This window comes from Eschrichtius robustus, chromosome 14 (assembly GCF_028021215.1).
Source record: "Eschrichtius robustus isolate mEscRob2 chromosome 14, mEscRob2.pri, whole genome shotgun sequence".
NCBI classification, from domain to species: Eukaryota; Metazoa; Chordata; class Mammalia; order Artiodactyla; family Eschrichtiidae; genus Eschrichtius; species Eschrichtius robustus.
In genome coordinates this window covers 87,200,761-87,219,601 of record NC_090837.1, presented here as the reverse complement: position 1 = coordinate 87,219,601, position 18,841 = coordinate 87,200,761, and the positions used below count along the sequence as shown (strand labels likewise).

Sequence of the window (18,841 nt, the reverse complement as noted above, 5' to 3'; positions counted from 1 at the left end):
CTCGCCTGACCCTGCACCATCTCCTGCAAGCTTCAGGCCCATTGGTGCCCACGACCAGGGTCGTTCCACCAGGTCCCTCCATGGGAGGTCCCCATGCAGCCCTTCCCGTGGCTGCAGAGACCTCACCAAATAGCCCACGTGCAGCCCTCTACACCTCCGAGAGGGTGGGGACTCACCGTCTCCCAGGAAACTCGGAGCAGGCGAGTCCCAGAGAAGGGCAGACAAAGGGAGACCAGGAACCAAAACATTGGAACTAAGAAATGAACCTCAGCCGATAAAACGCAAGACAAGGAGAGAACAGCAAAGCCACACAAAAGACCAAGGCAAAGAAGAAAAACAGAAAGGGGACTGTGGGGGAAAGGGCTCTGGGACGGAAGCGGGGTGTCCTGCCTGGGTTGGTGGAGTCAGGCAGCCAGGCGGTGAGGCTCCGAGGACGAGCTCAGGCCCAGCGTCTCTAGCGCCCGTCCCTCGCGCCCCGCTGGTGGGAAGTCAGGTCCTGTGTGCGCAGGGGGGCTGAGCTCAGAGCCACCGCGTATACAAGCAACTCTTCCTCCACTTGCCCATCTTTAGCTTGGTGTGTTAGAGGCCTTGCCCTGAACATATGCTCTCTCAGCTGCAACTCCTGAAACGTTAAAAAAAAAAAAAAAGCCATTCTGACTAAGTTTGGCCTGACTGTGGCGATCACAAACTCACCTCTCAAACTTCCAGCTTTCCAGAAACAAACCGAACATGAAAGGATTAAATACCCAGCGAGCAGGTGGGTTTTGTAAAAAGCTCTGTGGGGAGGTTCCTAGGGATTTAAAGGCCTCTGGCTTTGTTGAGTTCTGAACAATGTCCAAGTTGAAGTCAGCAGAGAAAACTGCTAGTGGTCATGAGATGGAGTGGGTGATGCCTGGATCACATAAGTGCTCTCGGGCTGGGTCTGGACCGCATGGCTGGCTCTCCTTGCCTCTCTCTCCGCCCGAGACCGGGGTCAGGGGGGCGCTGCTGGGGACACTTTGATTCAGCAGGAACCCTTGAGCAGAGCCCTTGGAAGGGTCGAAATCCACTCCCCACCATGGAGGCTCTGGAGTCTCCTATCTTAGCATCCTAAATAGGCTTCTAGCTGGATTTGTTTTTGTGACGCAAGGAAACATTCTCCTTCGCCCTCCAGATGTCCCGGCGAAGCAGCCGCATACGTAGGAGGGCTTTTCCCGAACACTGTGGAAGGAGTTTCTCCTTTGGGGTTCACATCTCTGTCTACATGTCATTTTTAAATACTCTTGAGGTGACATGTGCAGGAGCAGCCACAGGGCCAAACCACACAGTGAGGGATTGCAGAAAGCCGCACACGTTCCTGGGGGATCCAGACTGCAGAGCAGCTGGGCTGGTGGGGGGCTTGGGACCTGCGTGTGCTCCCTGATCACGGGGGCTTCTTCCCTCCACTCGGCCGCACCTGCACACACAAGCCTACCCGCCACGGTGTGGCCCCGACCCCGACCTGAATCCCTCGCCCTGAAACACCAGCGCCTCTTTCCTCCCCTTATGCAAGTCCTTCAGGCTGGGCTCCTGTCTAACTTTGTCCCCTCCAGCCCATCTTAAAGACTGTTGACGGGTTTATCGAGCCTTCCCTGTCACCCTTCAGGACTGTTTAACCTGTCTTACTGCTCGTCTCCTCAAAGCCTGGATCTCCTACTTCTTTTCTGTCTCCAACAGGAGAAGGAAAGTGAGTTGGAAAAGCTCATAACCAGGAGTTGCACAGTTCAAACTGCAGCTGTGTGACCTTGGGCAAGTCGTGTAACCTCTCTGACCCCAGTCTCTTCTGTGTAATATCGTTTATGAGAGCCGCCTCATGGGGGTGGGCACACAGGTAGTTCTCGCTCCTCATCCCGGAAGTAGACGCTAAAGAAGTACTTGGATAAGTGGTGTGACTGTGGATGGATTGCTTGCTTCAGATGTGTCTGAAGGAGAGATCAAAGTGAGAGGAACCAGGGCCGTCCTCGTGAAAAAGCCCCATGTGGTGCCACCAAGACCCTTCCAAAGTGAGTGAGTGTGTGCCGAATTTATTGTGAAAAGCATGTTGCACGTGGATCCATGGTTCGTGCACTTGGCCAAGGGGTTCCCTCGGTGGAAATAACAATTTGTTAGAACTAAAGTCCCACCTGAAGGCTTCGCCAGCCCAGACTTGAACTTCTCCGTATGACCTTAGGGGTGAGCAGTGTTTCCAGTGGGACACTGCCATCTCTGAGTCATCCCACTGGGAGAGTGTTTGCTGAGTCCTTGATTTGAGGTTGGAGGAATTGGGTTGGAGGAATGCATTGTCATACAGACGCCGCGGTCCCCCGCGTTCTCCCTGGGCGCCGAGCGCAGTGCTGGGCACGGAGCAGGTGCCGGCTGCATGCCTGCATCGTGGAGATCGGCTGCAGCTGCCCCGCTCCAAGGCATCAGTGACAGGAGGAGCTGTGAGGCCTGGCACGTGAACGGGGCACTGGCCGCCAACCTGCCAGGGCCGCCTGGGGGTCCTGGGCTGGCCCCTCGCCAAGGAGGAGCCCATCCTAGGTCCAGCCAGCAGATGCCCAGGCGCCTCTGCGGGTGGGTCCCATGGGCTCCGCGCGGCCAGCTGCACGTGTGTCTGAGCACGTGGCGGGAGTGCCGGTGGCCTGGGAAGTGGAGCCCCAGGGGCGTGGCCTCCCCCTCTCAGTGCCCACTGCCAACGACACTGCAGGCCTGTTCACGGCGCACACATCATGTTGCTACCTTGCTGGTTTCCACAGCAGGCTTGCTTCACTGCGAGGGGCGTCCTTGTGTGGAGTCAGCAGTCCCCTGGAGGCTGTGCTGAGGGAAGATCCAGGGTTGCTTTCAGGATCTCTGTCTCTGTCTGTCTCTCCCTGTGAGTCTCTCTGTGTCTGTCTCTGTCTCTCTGTCTCCATCTCCCTCTCTCTGTAACTCTGTCTTGCGGTCTCTGTGACTATCTCTGTGTGTGTCTCTATCTCTGTCTCTGTCTCTCTGTGTATATGTCAGTCTCCTTCTCGCTCTGTCTCTGTGTGTCTGTCTCTGCCTCCCTCTTTCTCTGTTTCTGTCTCTCTCTTCTCTTTCTCTGTTTGTCTCTCCTCTCTGTCTCTCCCTATAAGTGTCCCTCTCTCTGTGTTTGTATATAAGGCCCTGAATCGTTCTGGCAACAGAGAGCACACACTGTCAGATGTCCTTCACCGTGAGCATCTATTTAGACGAGTGGCTGCACCAGCATATCTGGATCCCTGTTAATGAGCCTGAAACCAGAACCACAGCGCTGACCTTGCCCGGGTTTGTACATCTCAGCAATAACAGCTGCTGCCGTGAACGGAGACCTTGCGTTTTCCTTGTGATGGGGAGGTCTGCTGTCCTCCCTGGACGCAGGAAGACTGTCTGATGCGGAAGGAAGAGGGCTGTCACAGAGCCAGGCCGTGCACCTTGAAATGCGTCTGTTTTTATTCCCATTGAGTCTTTCCAGGTGAACTGAACTCAATCATAAACTACCAAGTGAAAGCAGATTTTTCGTAGCACACCCATATGGAGCCGACAGAGCAAGCTCACCGCCATGCCCACCCCTGTCCCCAGGCGTGGAGGGCAGGCTTGCTGTTCTCTTACTGAGAGGTGGACGGATCCATGGTGTGCAGGAGAGGCTTCTCTCACGGGCTGCTTGGGGATCCCCTTGTCATTCTCACCATCACACAGTGACTCAACGGGGCTGCAGAGCTGGGGAGTGGGAACGAGGGTGCGGCTTATTATATCCCGAGGTGCTTTTCAGCAGGATGCAAGCTAGCATCCTGGGAGGTTTAAGCAGAGCTGGCGACTCACTTGCTGCAGACTGAGAACACCAGGACCAGCAGCATCGCGGGGGGTGGGCTGGGGGCAGATGGGGTCCTGGACAGATGTCTAAGCCTGTCATCAAGGCAACGGCCAGTGTGGTGTGGAGCTTCCAGAAAAGATGCCCGGGCTGATTTCTTAACCGGTCCTGAAAGCAAGCGTCAGAGCAGGCACGGCTGGAGCCTGGCGGAGCCCCGCTCAGGATGGCACCCTCCCAACTCACTCTGCTTTGCTCTTTTCACTCTGACACACCCCCTTCAGGTCTGAGGCCACTTTCAGCAAGTTCCTATTAGGAAATGCGGGTTCTTTGTACTCTGCGCTACCACCATCCTCAGTCAACACTTGCTGATTTAAACAAGTGAGGATCAGACATTCGGCCCTCGACTCTGGTCCTCCATGACTGATAAATGAAGGACCCTCTTTCACCCCCTGTCCCCCAGCAGCAGTGTCCTGATGACAGCATTTAGGCCAAGCTGCAGAACTCAGCAAGCATCTGCTTTCAGTTCCCATTTTTGGTGTATGAATTAGCTCTCGCAGTGGCAGGGAGAGGGGGAGAGGGGTAGGCACCTTGGCCATGCCCTGCATTCACAGACCACGTGGCAGGCACAGCCCAGACAGTGACCTCCGGGGAGCGCAGGTGCTAACCTGCCGCCAAGCGCACAGGGATGAATTCATGCTCACATACAGGTAGGCCTGGACACTGGCGAGGGGGCCACACCTGTGAGCAAGGGTTACGGAACAAGCGAACCCTTCTGTCCAATTCCGCGTGGCATAAAAATAGTTTAGTGCCCTTCTTCATGTAGTTGTAAAAAATGTAATTTTTTAAGAATAGTTGATGTACCTTAAAATTCAGTTCAAAGTGGTTGACTTATACTGGTTTTCGGTTTTTCTGTTCGTAAGGTTGTACAATCATCACTGTTCCCTAATTCCAGAACTTTTTTATCACTCTGGAATAAAAAAGTCCTGTACACGTTAGCAGTCACTCTCCAGTCTTCTCTCTCCCCAGCCCCAGGCAACCACGAATCTACTCCTGTCACTATGGATTTGTCTATTTTGGACATTTCATAGAAATGGCATCATTACAATATGTGACCACTTATGCCTGGTTTCTTTCACTCAGCGTAATGTTTTCAAGGTTCACCCATGTTGTAGCTTGTATCAATGCTTCATTCCTTTCTATGGCTGAATAGTATTCCATGGTATGGATGGTACCACCCTTTGTTTATTTGTTCATGAGCTGATAGACATTTGGGTCATTTCCACTTTGGGCTATTATGAATAATGCTGATGTGAGTATTTGTGTACAAATGTGAACATATATGTTTGTGTGAACATATATTTTCAGTTACCTTGGGCATATATCTAGGAGTGGAATTGCTGAGTCATGGGATAACTGGTCAACCCTTTGAGGAACCACCACCATTTTCCACAGAGGCTGCACCGTTTTCTATTCCCACCAGCAACGTGCACAGTCTCCAGTTTCTCTTCCTCCTCGTCAACACTGGCCATTGTCCACTTTTTACTTTAAAGCCATGCTAGTGGGTGTGAAGTGATATCTCATTGTGGTTTTCATTTGCATTTCCCTAATGATGGATGAATGTCTTTTCTTGAGCTTATTGGCCATTTGTATATCTTCTTTGGTGAAATATCTATTCAAATCTTTGCCCATTCTTTAATTAGGCTACTTGTCTTTTTATTGTTGAGTTGTAATAATTACAACTTTTTTGCTCAATGTACTTTCGTCCTAACAAAATATCATAAGGTGATATTTCCCCCCAAACAGTGAAAATAGCATAAGCCCAAAGCAAGAAGAGGTCAAGCGCCAGAAAAGGCAGGGCACTCTAGCCAAAAGAAGGTAGTGGAATGAGGAAGGTCAGGAAGAAAAATGAAGTAACTTTGTTTTAAAGCAAAAACACTGCAAGGCGGTTTCCTGTGGCCTCTGTGCCTGTGAGGTCCTGTGGAAGGCACCCTCCAAACGAGGACAGCAGACTTGGTCTCCCCCCTCCTCCCCAGAGCGCTGCAGGGTATACGCACCTACACACACAAAGTGCTTTGAACGTGTTTAGAGAACTCTCAAGCTCACCAAAGCTGCTGTGAATGCGTGAGAATATCAAGGAGCAATTCTTACAAGGCAGGCCTGTGTCTTATTTAGATTTAAGACTCCTCAGCACCTTATAAAAAAATGTTTGGTTCCCGAATGCATCAGCAAGTCAAAGATGAGACTTCGAGGTCTCGTATAGATACGGCTTTATTCTCGTTTTGGTTTATTATCCGAACCTGATGAACCAAATGACCCAATCATTTAACATAGTTTTTAGCACATTTTGCTATAGATGCATTACTTTTCCCAATTCCACAGACATCTTTTGAAGCTCTGGACTGGTCTCACCTCCTGGCAGGAGGGACCTAAGGCCACAGGTGGCCAAGTCCCCACTCCCTGCAGTATTTGCATGGCTAGTGCAGCCGGGAATCTGCCACTGTACTTCTCTCCAGATAGCAGTGTACCCCAGCCCCAGGGCGATTAGACTAGCAGAGCCTCCCGAGACTCCTTCAGCAGGTGGACAGGGCCAGCGGCCTTTGACCTGGCCCTGTGGCTGCAGGGTCCCCAGAGCAACAGACGCCTTTGCAGATTAGTTTCAAACTGTGCCCTGCTCTAGAAGGGAAGGCACCCTTGGGGTTCTCATTTTTCTGCCCTCCCTCGCTCCTGAGGGCCCCTGCCTGATTTGCATCCTCAGCTCAATTTGCATCACAAAATACACCCAAACTTCCCTGGACCCGCTGTGGTAGGCAGGCAAGTTGTGTTTTTTTGTTTTGTTTGGGTTTTTCATCTGCCATTTCTCTAGCAGGTTTCTGGTTACATCCAGATGACACTTAGATTAGGTTTCATTTTATGTCCTTGGCCTATGATTCAACTAGCCCTTCCCACTGGGCCAGAGTCCCTCCAAGATCAAGCCCCGTTCACTGGAGGGGGCTCAAGGGGCGGCCCCTGCAGTCCTCATGGAAGCATCACCCTGCTTCTCACGCTCACTGGGCACCTCGATCTGCAGGCCAGGCAGCTGCGCGTCCTTCAGTTATATGCTCTGGGGTTGTTGGGGGTTGTTTTCTCCTTCCTTTTCCCCCAAACCCGGAATCAATATTTTGGGAGTAAAGGGGATGGGGAGGAGGGAGGAAGAGCCCCAGGGGACAGAAGTTTGCAACCGCCCAAAGCAGCTCTGTTCTCCAGACGGAACCCTCCAGACTCATTCAGCACCAAGTGGCTGCAGAGGAAACCCTGCCGGGCCAATGATAAGGGGGAAATGGAGTCACTTCCTTACCAGCTGCTTTATTCAGGTAGAAACAGTCCTCACTTCCTCGCGTGTGCTGTGCTGGCCACCGCTCCCAGCGGCCTGGCCGCCTGCTTCCCCTTTTGATCTCAGCCACAGTGGGCGTCGGCGCATCACCGCCTCGGGGCTTTAGGGAGAGCCCTCCTCTCTGCTGTGTGTGCCCCCCTCTCTCCTGGGGCTTGTATGTCAGTTGGCTCTGGGCGTTGGAAAACCATAGATCGTGTTTACTGGGAATGAGTCTCAGACTCCTTAGTAGAATCCAAGACTAGTGACCACCGGCGGTCTTTATTTCTTTAAATTTTATTTATTTATTTATTTATTTATGGCTGTGTTGGGTCTTCGTTTCTGTGCGAGGGCTTCCTTTCGTTGCGGCAAGCGGGGGCCACTCTTCATCGCGGTGCGCGGGCCTCTCACTATCGCGGCCTCTCTTGTTGCGGAGCACAGGCTCCAGACGCGCAGGCTCAGTAGTTGTGGCTCACGGGCTTAGTTGCTCCGCAGCATGTGGGATCCTCCCAGACCAGGGCTCAAACCCGTGTCCCCTGAATTAGCAGGCAGACTGACTCTCAACCGCTGTGCCACCAGGGAAGCCCCGCTACCAGCGGTCTTTATGTTCCCATGAAGGTCCAGGATCAACTTGGGGCCGCTGATCATCTCCCCTGTCTTGTACAACGGGCACCAATGCTGCCTCTCTTGTCGTGCCCAGGATTATTTTTTTTCATCTCTAGGCAGCATTTTCAGTCTTCATAACGTAGCTGGAATCTCCCTGACAGAGGGGTAAGTGGTCCAGTGAGTTTGGAAAATGCCCGACAGCTTATCCCCCCCCTTGGAGACTCACAGGGCATACATGTGGGATGATATTCAAAATAGTTAGCGACCGATATGGCACAGACACTGACCAGTGAGATCCAACGCTGACCATTATGAACCATCTGAACATCACTTCCTCACAGGAAGACACTAGAGGCTGCTGCTGCAAAAAAAGGCAGCGGCTTTTGTTTAAGCCCATCATTTATTTGTCCTTTGAACATGCTCCTTTTAAAAAATATCGTCTCTTAAGATACATTTGGAAAACCTGTTCTCTAGTAAAAGAAATCAGTGTATTTCAGTTCCACAGACATTTGCTGAGTGCCGAATATGTGACAGACACATGCTCCAGGGATCCAAAGATAAATAAAACATGGTCCCTGCACCTCCAGGTGCTAACTGTTGAATGGGGGAAGACAGACATGTAAACAGGGACTAGCTGAGGATTATTCAGCTCAACCCAGGGGCTTGGAGAAAGTTGCCTGCAAAACACGATTGCACTGAATTCCTGAATGAACTAAAATGAACTTACACGTGACAGAGCTGAGCAGGAAACTAGGTTGGGGCAGAGCATCGGGAGCCTTGGATGTCATGTTAAAGAATTTGGAGTTAAGCATGGAAGTGACAGATTTGATTCTGAATAGATCACTCTGCCTGCAGTAGCGAGAGGAGATTGAAGGGTAGGGCATTAGACTAAAGGCAGAGAGATCAGATGGGAAATCCTAGCAGTAATCCTGGGGAGAGAAATAGTTAGGTGGTGAAATCAGTGGTACATATACTGTCCTGTGGAATCCCTTTGCCCTTACCACTTCAGAGCTCTCTAGCTTGACCTCCAACTACAGGAGATACAGCATCTGGATCTCTTGCCCCAAGGGCTTTCTCTGGCCTCTAGAGCCCACTTTACCTGTGCACCTGACTGGCCAGAAGTGCTGGGATATTGATACCTCCATAGGAGCAACCCTCAGCCAATGAATGGAAGGAGGTGGTGTATAAATACCCCAGCTCCCTAGCCGCTTACTGGAATAACGAAAGGTGTGTGTTCTGCACTGACCCCCAGATTTCCCAGCAGGATTCAGTTCCAGTTGCCAGCAGCAGTAACTTGCTTGACAAGGTAACTCATGGCCACTTTCCCTTTTCTGTCTCACTTCCCCACTCTCCTGCCAGCGCTTCCTGGGATCACCTCCCACATAAACTGCTTACACTCCAGTCTTTTTCTTAGGGTCTGCTTCTGGGGGAACCCAACCTAAGACTGTGGGATTTACCTGTGAATGAATGGATGGGAGAGAAGAGGAAACATCTATCTAGGAGACTCTCAGGGTGTGGGTTTACTTGACAGCGTGGACACTGTAAAGGTGGGAAGAGAGGCCGGCTTGCTGGAGGGGCTTTGATGACTCCAGTCTGGACAGGCTGTATTGTAACTTCTGGTGGGTCATCTAAGAAGACGATTGGAATAAGAATCTGGCTGTCAGAGGAGCAAGTGGGGCTGGATATAAAGGTTTCAGAAACATCATAATGGGGGGGGGGGTTGTTTAAGACCATGAGAGTGAAGATTAGCTGAAGAGAGAGAAGACAGTCCAGGCTGCTCAGGGAGCATCAAGTACCCATCAGGGCAGACAGAAGAGGAGGTGCCCATGAAGAGATGGAGAAGAAATTCTCCAGGAGGCAAAGATTTACAGTGATCTCAGCATCCAGTGTGTCAAAATGCTCAGTCAGGTATGATCTGAAAAGTATTCAGTGGATTTAGCCACATGGAGGGTATTGGTATTCTCGGGAGAGCGGTTTTAGAAGCACAGTGGAGGACTTCCCTGGTGGCGCAGTGGTTAAGAATCGCCTGCCAATGCAGGGGACAAAGGTTCAAGCCCTGGTCCGGGAAGATCCCACATGCCGCAGAGCAACTAAGCCCGTGCGCCACAGTTACTGAGCCTGTGCTCTAGAGCCCGCGAGCCACAACTACTGAGCCCAGGTGCCACAACTACTGAAGCCCGCGCACCTAGAGCCGGTGCTCTGCAACAAGAGAAGCCACTGCAATGAGAAGCTTGCGCACCGCAATGAAGAGTAGCCCCCGCTCGCCGCAGCTAGAGAAAGGTCACGCACAGCAACGAAGACCCAACGCAGCTAAAAAAAAAAAATCAATTAATTAATTAATTAAAAAAGAAAAAGTTTCTCTCTTTTAAAAAAAAAAAAAAAGCGCAGTGGAGGAAGTGGCCAGGCTGAGTGGATTAAAATGTGGTGGAAAAGCAGCTGATGAGAGTAGGTTAGCAGTTTGTCTTGGGGGGAAAGAAGAGAAAAGGTAATGTTTAGGGTGGAACCCAGCATCTGCGTGGACATTTTGAGGAAATCTGAATGTTTATGTGCCAAGGAAATAAGAGACAGAAGGTGGGTGAGGTTGACATTGTAGTTGGGAGCTGGGGCAATTGATGGAGGAAGGTTCCAGAAGCAACAGGATACAGTGGAATAAGGGAGCGGGGTGTAAAGAACAGGGGAGGACAGATAGGGATGTGAGTTAGTCGGTGCTCCCAGATGGGAAACTGGGGTGATTCTCACCCAACGGCCCGATTTTCTCAGAGAAGAAAGAGGTGACATCAGCTGTTAAACAGTGAGGGGACACATGAGAACAGTGGTGGCAGTTTGGAATAGTCATGGAAAGGAGCAGAGCCAAGCTCTGACCCAGGGTAAGGGAGTGCTCAGTGCTTTCTAGAACTCACTGAGTCTGGAGACCATGAATTTAGAGCAGCCCCCATCTGCCTGGCCAGACGACTTTCTTCAGCAACGCTTGGAAGGCCAGAGGTGACTGGGGGGCAGGATGGGGTCAAGGTTGGATGGGAGGAGCAGGGTGAGGGAGGCAGGGAGGAGGGGCGCAGGGAGACAGAGCCGAGTGCCTGCCAGGGTCCTCAGCCACCGAGCACAGGAGGCCGGGGATGCGAACGCAGCCTCTCGTCCTCCTCCGCCTCATAGCAGCTTATCGGCACACACTGTGAGTAATTTACTTACCCAGTCTACATTTCATTTTCCTCATTTATATAAAGGGCGTTATCATTACTAGGTGTTACCACACCAGTGCAGGAGATCTGAACTTACTTGGAGGTAACTGCCCGCTCAGTTTTGAGTTACTATGGTTTGCCTTTTCCATTTTCTTTCTTTTTTATAAATTTATTTTATTTATTTATTTTCGGATGCGTTGGGTCTTTGTTGCTGTGCGTGGGCTTTCTCTAGTTGCGGCGAGCGGGGGCTACTCTTCGTTGCGGTGCGTGGGCTTCTCATTGCGGTGGCTTCTCTTGTTGCGGTGCACGGGCTCTAGGCGCACGGGCTTCAGTAGTTGTGGCTTGCAGGCTCTAGAGCGCAGGCTCAGTAGTTGTGGCTCACGGGCTTAGTTGCTCCATGGCATGTGGGATCTTCCCGGACCTGGGCTCGAACCCGTGTCCCCTGCATTGGCAGGCGGATTCTTAACCACTGCACCACCAGGGAAGTCCATCGTCTTTTCTATTTTCTAACCCTTGCCCTCAGGTTGTCATGAGGGAGGCGACCCCCATGGAGACAAAATGATAAAGCCATGACAGATAGAAAATATCAAAGGCATTTGATAGCAGTGTTCAGTTTCCTGTTAGCACCATCTGATTTTCTTTTTGTTCTGCCGACAGGACCTTCCGCTCTGTGCAGGGTAGAAAATGGCAGCACGCCTCGATTTAGTTCAGTTCAATGTGCACACAGAGGCATCCCCTCTCTGGATTGGAAGCTCTTTGTGGGCAGGATGACTTCCCCCCCTTAGGGTCTCCCATGATGATATAATGTATCCACACAAGTCAGCTCAAAGATTGTGGAATGTAGCTGAATTTCTGATTTGTCTACAGCCAACCAAGACCACATTAAGTTTCCCCACGGTGCAGGGAGCAATGAGAGCCAGCATGGAGCCAGGGGCCTGGACTTACAGACGCTGGTTTCACTGTTACCTGTTTCACTCAGTGTTATGTTGGGAACATCTCTCCTTGCCAATAAATATAGGGTATAATTTTTAGTGACCGACCCATATTCCATTATCATATTTTCATATATTTTTGTTGTTTTCAGGTTTTATTAATTTTTTCAAGATAAATAACTAGAAGTAGAATTACTAACAAAACGACAATATTTTTAAAGCTTTTGCTACGCATTGCCAAATATGAAAGGTCTCTCCATTTACCTCTACCTGGGAGTCTATCAGTTGTGTAAGAGTATCTGGGGCTCCCACCCCCATCCCTACCCCATCCTTTTCAGCAGAACTCAGTATTCTTTTTCAGTTTCTGCCAATCTGATTCGTTTTTAAATCTCGTTTTATCTGGAATCAGGTTTAAACGAAACTTTTTGAAGGATTCTGAAGGGGAAAGGAAAATTTTGGAGGGTGGGCTGCCTTGAGGGACCTGTATGTGTATGTCTGTGTCGGGGAGGGGGGGAGGAGAGAGAGAGAAATAGAGGAAGAGGGGAAAGGAAGGAAGGGAGGGAGGGAGGAAGAGGGAGAAGGGGGTGAGAGTGGTCCCAATGCAGGAGGGATGATATACTTTTACCGCCTCCCCCCAACTTTCCCTGGCTTAGGAGTCTTGAGTCTGGTCTGTTCCCATCCGTCTGTCCCGCCCACATCTCCCTGGCTTACTTCCAACCCTGCAGCCAGGGTCCGGGGTTGGGATGTTGGCCGCCCTGCCCCACTGATGCCAGCCCTGGGTGGAACTCAGACTCAGACCATCTGTGGCCTCTGAATTTGTAGTTTGTGGGGAAGCTGTCTGCAAAAGAGCACGCAGAGCTGGGGCACTGCCTGCCTTCTCTATGATGTGAGAGGCCAACAGGAGAAAGGACCCTTCCCTGGGGACTTGCTGTGCCCATCCCTGAGGTCAGGCAGAGCCCTTGCCAGTCCTGACATGAGCAAGGGCTGCCGTGCCTTCTGAATATATAGGCTGGGATTTTGTCCGAATCACATGACAACGGCCCAGGTTTTCTTTTTCCCTCTTTGTTGCTTTTAATACATAAAATGAGCATGTGTTTATTTAAAACAGCTTTCAAACTTAAACAAATAATGACAGACTGTTCAAACAGACTTCGGAAATCACCCTAATCAGGATGTTTGAAAAAGCAAGAAGACGACTGTCCATGAAAGTAGCTTTTAGGATCTTCAGTCCTGAAACAACAGGGTCTGCTCTGCACTTTAGAATCACAGATGGGCAAACCGTAGGAGCCAGATTCCATCTCAGGGGGTTTAAAGAACGCCCCTCAGCCCTACAACCTGACTTGATAATTTACGAGGAAGTAGAGTTGGGCGTGTGTTATCACCAGAACACATGACGGGTACGTTTGAATTCACAGTTTCTATAGAAATCACCAAGCATCTTCAGAACCAAAAGCTGACACCTTAGAGGGAGCTAGTAAATTGTTTCTGGAAATTAGCAGGCTCAGTAGACCATCTGGAGGGAAGGGCAGTTTTAGGAGGGATGTAGCAGGTTAGCAAGAGGACAGGCCAGAGAACAAGGTACTGTTTCCACTAGTTCACACTCCGGGCCACATTTACAAATGGCCTCAGTCACCTATGTTTATCTTCACAACAACCAATTTTATGGGTGAAATAAATGAAGCTCAGGGTTGGGTAATTTGTTCAAGGTCATAAGCAATAAAATGTCAAAGCTGGGATTTCACCCGGACCCTCTCCCCCGAGTTCAGAGCTAATTCCCAGATCCCTGGGGCTGCGTCATCGTCTCTGTGCTCATTCTTTGGGTTAAGAGATGCTTCTTTAGCTCATTCCACTTTAGAAATGATTTTTTTTTTCCTTTATAGTGCACATCAGAAATGGACCATGAGGTCCGTTAGAAGCATAGTTATTAATGTGAGGGGCTGGGGCTTGGGAGAGGGAATTATTCTGGCCCTAGAGAGTTGGGGGTATTTGGAGAGGTTGTTTCTTCTCCTGCTGGTACTGTGCACCAGACAAAGCAGCCTGAGTTTGTCGCTGCTTCCTCCACTTTCCCAGGATGGCTCCTGGTCTGGAAAGGTCAGATGGTCTAGGCCTTAGTCTGTTTCATATTCTTCCACAGAAATCTCCATTGATAACTAAAGGGATGCTGGGTCCAACCACTGACCCTCTCAACATCAAGCCGAATTGCATACTGCCCAGTGCTGGTACTCTGAGGAATTTGGGGTGCCCTTTGGCTGGGCTCTTGTGGGTTCCAGCCTGCCCATCCCTCAGGGAGAACAGCATGGAGGGGAGGGCTGTTTGTTAGACGTTTGCTGTTGTGTCTGTGGGATCCTGGGATGTACTTTGCAAGAGGCAGTTTCTCTAAATAGATCCTGACCCCTTTCTGCCCCGTTTATGCCACTTACATGTAGGGAAAGTAGGAGGTGTCTTGACAAACAGCCGTGATTGTTAGCTCAGCTTTGCGCTAAGGGCACTAAGCACATATTTCATTTATGTCTATTGCCTTGCTTGCTAAGGCTCAAACTTAGAAAATGTTAACAATAGATTAAGAAAGAAGAAAACCCTTGCGCCCTCTCCTGGTAAAAGTTAATCCAGTACATCTGAAGGTATAGCTCACTCACTCATGGGGAGCAGTTATCTGTCTAGACTAAGTAATCTTGTACTAATTTGACCAAAGCTATTGACACACTAGATGGACCATTGGGTCTTCCTTGGGCTGTGATTACAGAGTTTCTTCTAAACCTTTCTTCGCAGGGCTCCTCAGCCTCAGCACTATTGGCGCTTTGGGGTGGATAATTCTTTGTGGTGAGGGCTGCCCGGTGCCTTGTGGATACTGAACAGCATCCCTGGCTTCTACCCATTAGATGCCAACAGCACGCCCATCCCAGACCATGACTACCAAAAATGTTTCTAGGCATTGCCAAATGTCCCCTGGGGGACAAGACCAGTGAGCCCTACTGCCCTAAACCCATGTCTGCCTTTTTTTTTTTTTTCTTTTTTGGCCACACCTTGCAGCTTGCAGGATCTTAGTTCCCCGACCAGGGATTGAACCCACGCCCTCGGCAGTGAAAGTGCCGGGTCCTACCCACTGGACCGCCAGGGAATTCCCTCTTGTTTGCCTTTTGTAAAAGGTGCCACTGGTCACAGGGCAACCAGTGAGAGAGTGAGGATGGCTCAACACAAACCTTTCGTGACTGTGGGGAGCAATTTTGATGATTGGTCAACTGAGTTCACCTCTGGGAATTTGTCTAAAAAAATCCAAACAAGTAGACAAGAGTTTATGTATAAAGCTGTATCATAATGTTGTTTATGAGATCAGAAGTTTAAAACAACCCAAATAAAGAATTGGTTAAATAAAGTACAGCATAGATATAGATATATAAACATATATGGTGGAATACTATGCAGTCATGAAAAATAATTGTGTAAGTTTATATTCAATAACATGAGACTTTTCCCTAATGATGCCTTAAACTCTTGAGACTACTGCAAGATGTCCAGTGGTTTTTGTATACAAAAGGAATAATTTCAAGAAGGCAGAGTAAGCATCTAGGTGAAGTATTAGGCCAAACACAGAATTCAAACCAATGTTTGACTTCAGAAAACTTTACTCTTTAATTGAACAAACATTTCTCAAAGACCTACATGTACCAAGACCACACATAGCACTGGGGAGACAAAGATGATACCTGGCCCCTCTACTGCAATACTTGCCCCAAACAGACAAAAACACGGTAAACGTCGTCAGACCCTCCTCCCTACCGTGATGCTGGACGTCTCCGTATGTTACTGTCTCCCATCGTGAAATCGTGTGCTCTAATTCCAGGTTTGGGGGCCTAACCAGAGCTACATCTTGTTTTCCTCTTCATGCCTGATTAATCACACCAAGGGAACAACATTTCATTTACTGCTTTATATATTCAGATATATTTAGAGTTGTCCAAATACCCATTGCGTCCAAACATGGAATCTAATCCTCCCCAACAAATCTAAGAAATGAGCATTCAATGGTCTCAGCTTTTCTCCTACAGCACAGGAACAAAGAAAATGAATCCGTAAGATGGGTATGAAGAATAAATAAAATAATGCATGTCAGGCATTTGTTACAAGTGCCTGGCATATAGCAAGCACTCAATAAAGGAGTAGTTGGGTTTTTTTAAAAATTATTTTTACGAATGGTCATGCTAGCTAAAATTGCGAAGCCTGCCGTATTTCTAACTGCCTTTGCTGTTTTATCTTTTCCCTTAGCACCTACCACTCTCTAATACACTATATGAAACATGTAGTTTTGTTTACTGTCCATCCTACTCCACTGGGTCAAAGCTTTTGCGCTTTTAGCCTATTTCATTCACTGCTGTATCTCTACGGTGTCTGGTACATAAGTAGGGTCTCAAAAAACATTTCCTGAATGAAAGTGAAAAGAGTGGGTCTGAAATCATTGCCCCCAAAGTGCGTTTGACCTTTCCCCTCACCCTCCTGAAGGTGCCCAGGCACTTCAGATGCCTTTCTCCCTGTCATCTGGCATTCCGTCCGTGCCCGCTCTAATATTCTTTTTCTTCCCTCCTCTCCCCACTGCAGGATGCCTTTGTGGAGCTGTATGGTCCCAGCATGCGGCCTCTGTTTGATTTCTCCTGGCTGTCTCTGAAGGCACTGCTCAGTCTGGCCCTGGTGGGAGCTTGCGTCACCCTGGGTGCCTATCTGGGCCATAAGTGAAGTCCACAGGCCTGCCACAAACACATATGCAAAAGGTTCACTAAAGCAGTAGAAATAATATGCATTGTCACTGATGTACCATGAAGCGAAGCTGTGGTCTCTTAAAAACAAAAACAAACCACCACCAACAACGAAAAAACAGCTTTCAGGCTCAACGTCGAATCAGCTACTTACTGCCAAAGGGAAATACAATTTATTTTTTACATTATTAAGAAAAATAAGATTTATTTATTTAAGACAGTCCCATTGAACCTCCTGTCTTTGGAAACCCTACCACTAATTACTAAGCCCCACCTGGATGGCTCCACCTGGTCTCCTGTGCCTATAAACACGGATTTCTGTTCCATGTTGTTGGCCCAACTGACTCACCATCTGAAAAGCAAACAAATTGACAAAGGACTTGACTGTTCCAGAAGCCGGGTTTCTGGCTGCTGGAGGTTAGGAAGAAGGTGTTCACTTTCTTTGCCTTTTTTTTTTTTTTTGCCCTGGAGGCTGTGTTCTTAATAGAGGGAAGGTCCTTGGAGGGGAGACCATTCTTCCCTGGCCTGCAGAACAGGCACTTTGCATATGGTACACACCCGGTTGGAAGAAAACCATCGGGAACTTCAGATGGACTTGGTATTTGCCAAGATCTCCACCCCGAAGGACAGTGTTGGGAAAAATGCCCTTAAACCACAGGAAAGTATTTTTTTAAGCTACCAATTGTGCCGAGAAGCATTTTAGCAATTTATACAATATCATCCAGTACCTTAAGCCCTGACGTGTATATTCATATATTTTGGATACGCTCCCCCTCCAAATACTGGCTCTGTCTGTGTATGAAACAGAATCCTCTGGAATGCGAGGAAGTGAACGTTTCGGTGACTTCTTCGGCATCAGGAAGCATCAGGCCGCCACAAGTGCCTGCTTTTCCGCAAGAGGCCGCGGCCTGCTCTGCCTTGCCCCATCTCGGAGACCTCGTCCTGGAACCCAGCCTGGGCACTCGCTGGCCTGCTCGAGGGGTTTTAAACAGAGCGGTGTGGTCTGCGAATGTCTGGAAGGTGACGGAGCTCAGAATCGCGCGGGCAAGGAAAGAAGGCAGGAGGCCTGGGCCTGCTACCCTGGGGCCCCCTGGTTAGGCGCCTCTCCACGTGGAGCGTGGAACCTGGGAGCCAAGGCTCTTCGGGCGTTTATCACTGTGGCGGGAAGGAAACAGGCACTGCGCCTTTGCTCGCGGAGGGAGGCGGTGATGGCTGGGGATCCCGCCCCCCAAGGGAGACGCTTGCGTGCGCCTCGGCCACGCGGCTGCCAGCCTGCCCGTGCAGCTTAAAGCAAGATTTTAAAGACTTTGGGGAGGGTCATAAATCCTAAAGGAAGCGTTAAAATGGATTAACTGACCTATGTCTGTGGAATTACGATGTAAAACATTATCTTGTCATTGTAGTTTGGTTTTATTTGAAAAACCTGACAGAGGGGGGGAAAAAAAGTTCCAGGTGTGGAACGTGGGGATTATCTGTACATCCTGGGGCGTTAAAAAAGAAAAAAGAAAAAGAAAAAAAAAATCAGTGCTGGAAAACGCTAGAGAAGTAGCAAAAGAAGTGAAATCTCCAGCTCATAAACTAGAAATATTTTTTCAAGTTTAGAATCAGCCTTGAGACATACGTGGAATAACTGTGGCATTATTGCATTATATACCATTTATCTGTATTAACTTTGGAATGTACTTATGTTCAATGTTTAATGCTGTGGTTGATATTTCAAAAGCTGCTTTAAAACAAAAAAAGATTACATGCATCTCAGCATCTTTTTAAAAAATTGTATTTAGTTATGGCCTCTACACTATTTGTTAGCAAAAATGATCATTTTTTTCCATTTGAGATTTTTGGCTCTTAATTCTTTAAAAGCATTTCTGAGGAGGTGAGATAAGCCCTGGGTCTCAGCTACCTGAGAAACCCTGGAGCATGCCGGCCACCCAGCCACTTTGCTTGAACCGAGTTACGTCCACTTCCATGTCAACAATTATTTATTGTGAGGGACGTATCTGTTGTCCCTTTGACCTTGTTGCTTAGGTTTACTTGTCCTTGGCCAAATCAGAATTTAACTCACATCATTTAGGATTGCATACATGTTTGGTTAAACCCATGAGGTTCATTCGGCTGGAAATCCAGATGGAAAATGACCAGGGGATTAAATTCTGGCTCCGATGGTTTGCCCTTTAGAGAGGGCTTCCGTGCTTGTTTCCACGGAGACCTGTCTGGAGCCCTCCCAC

General features: G+C 49.1%; 1 protein-coding gene across 1 annotated transcript in view; it reads left to right on the top strand.

Annotated features, from left to right (window-relative positions):
• Nucleotides 1-18,273, top strand: part of BCL2 (BCL2 apoptosis regulator) — a 183,236-nt gene extending 164,963 nt beyond the window's left edge. The window contains exon 3 of the mRNA XM_068562786.1: nt 16,459-18,273. Within this exon, the coding sequence (XP_068418887.1) occupies nt 16,459-16,593 (135 nt within the window). The 3' untranslated portion in view covers nt 16,594-18,273. The remainder of the gene's footprint in view (nt 1-16,458) is intronic.
• The last annotated feature ends 568 nt before the right edge of the window (nt 18,274-18,841 follow it).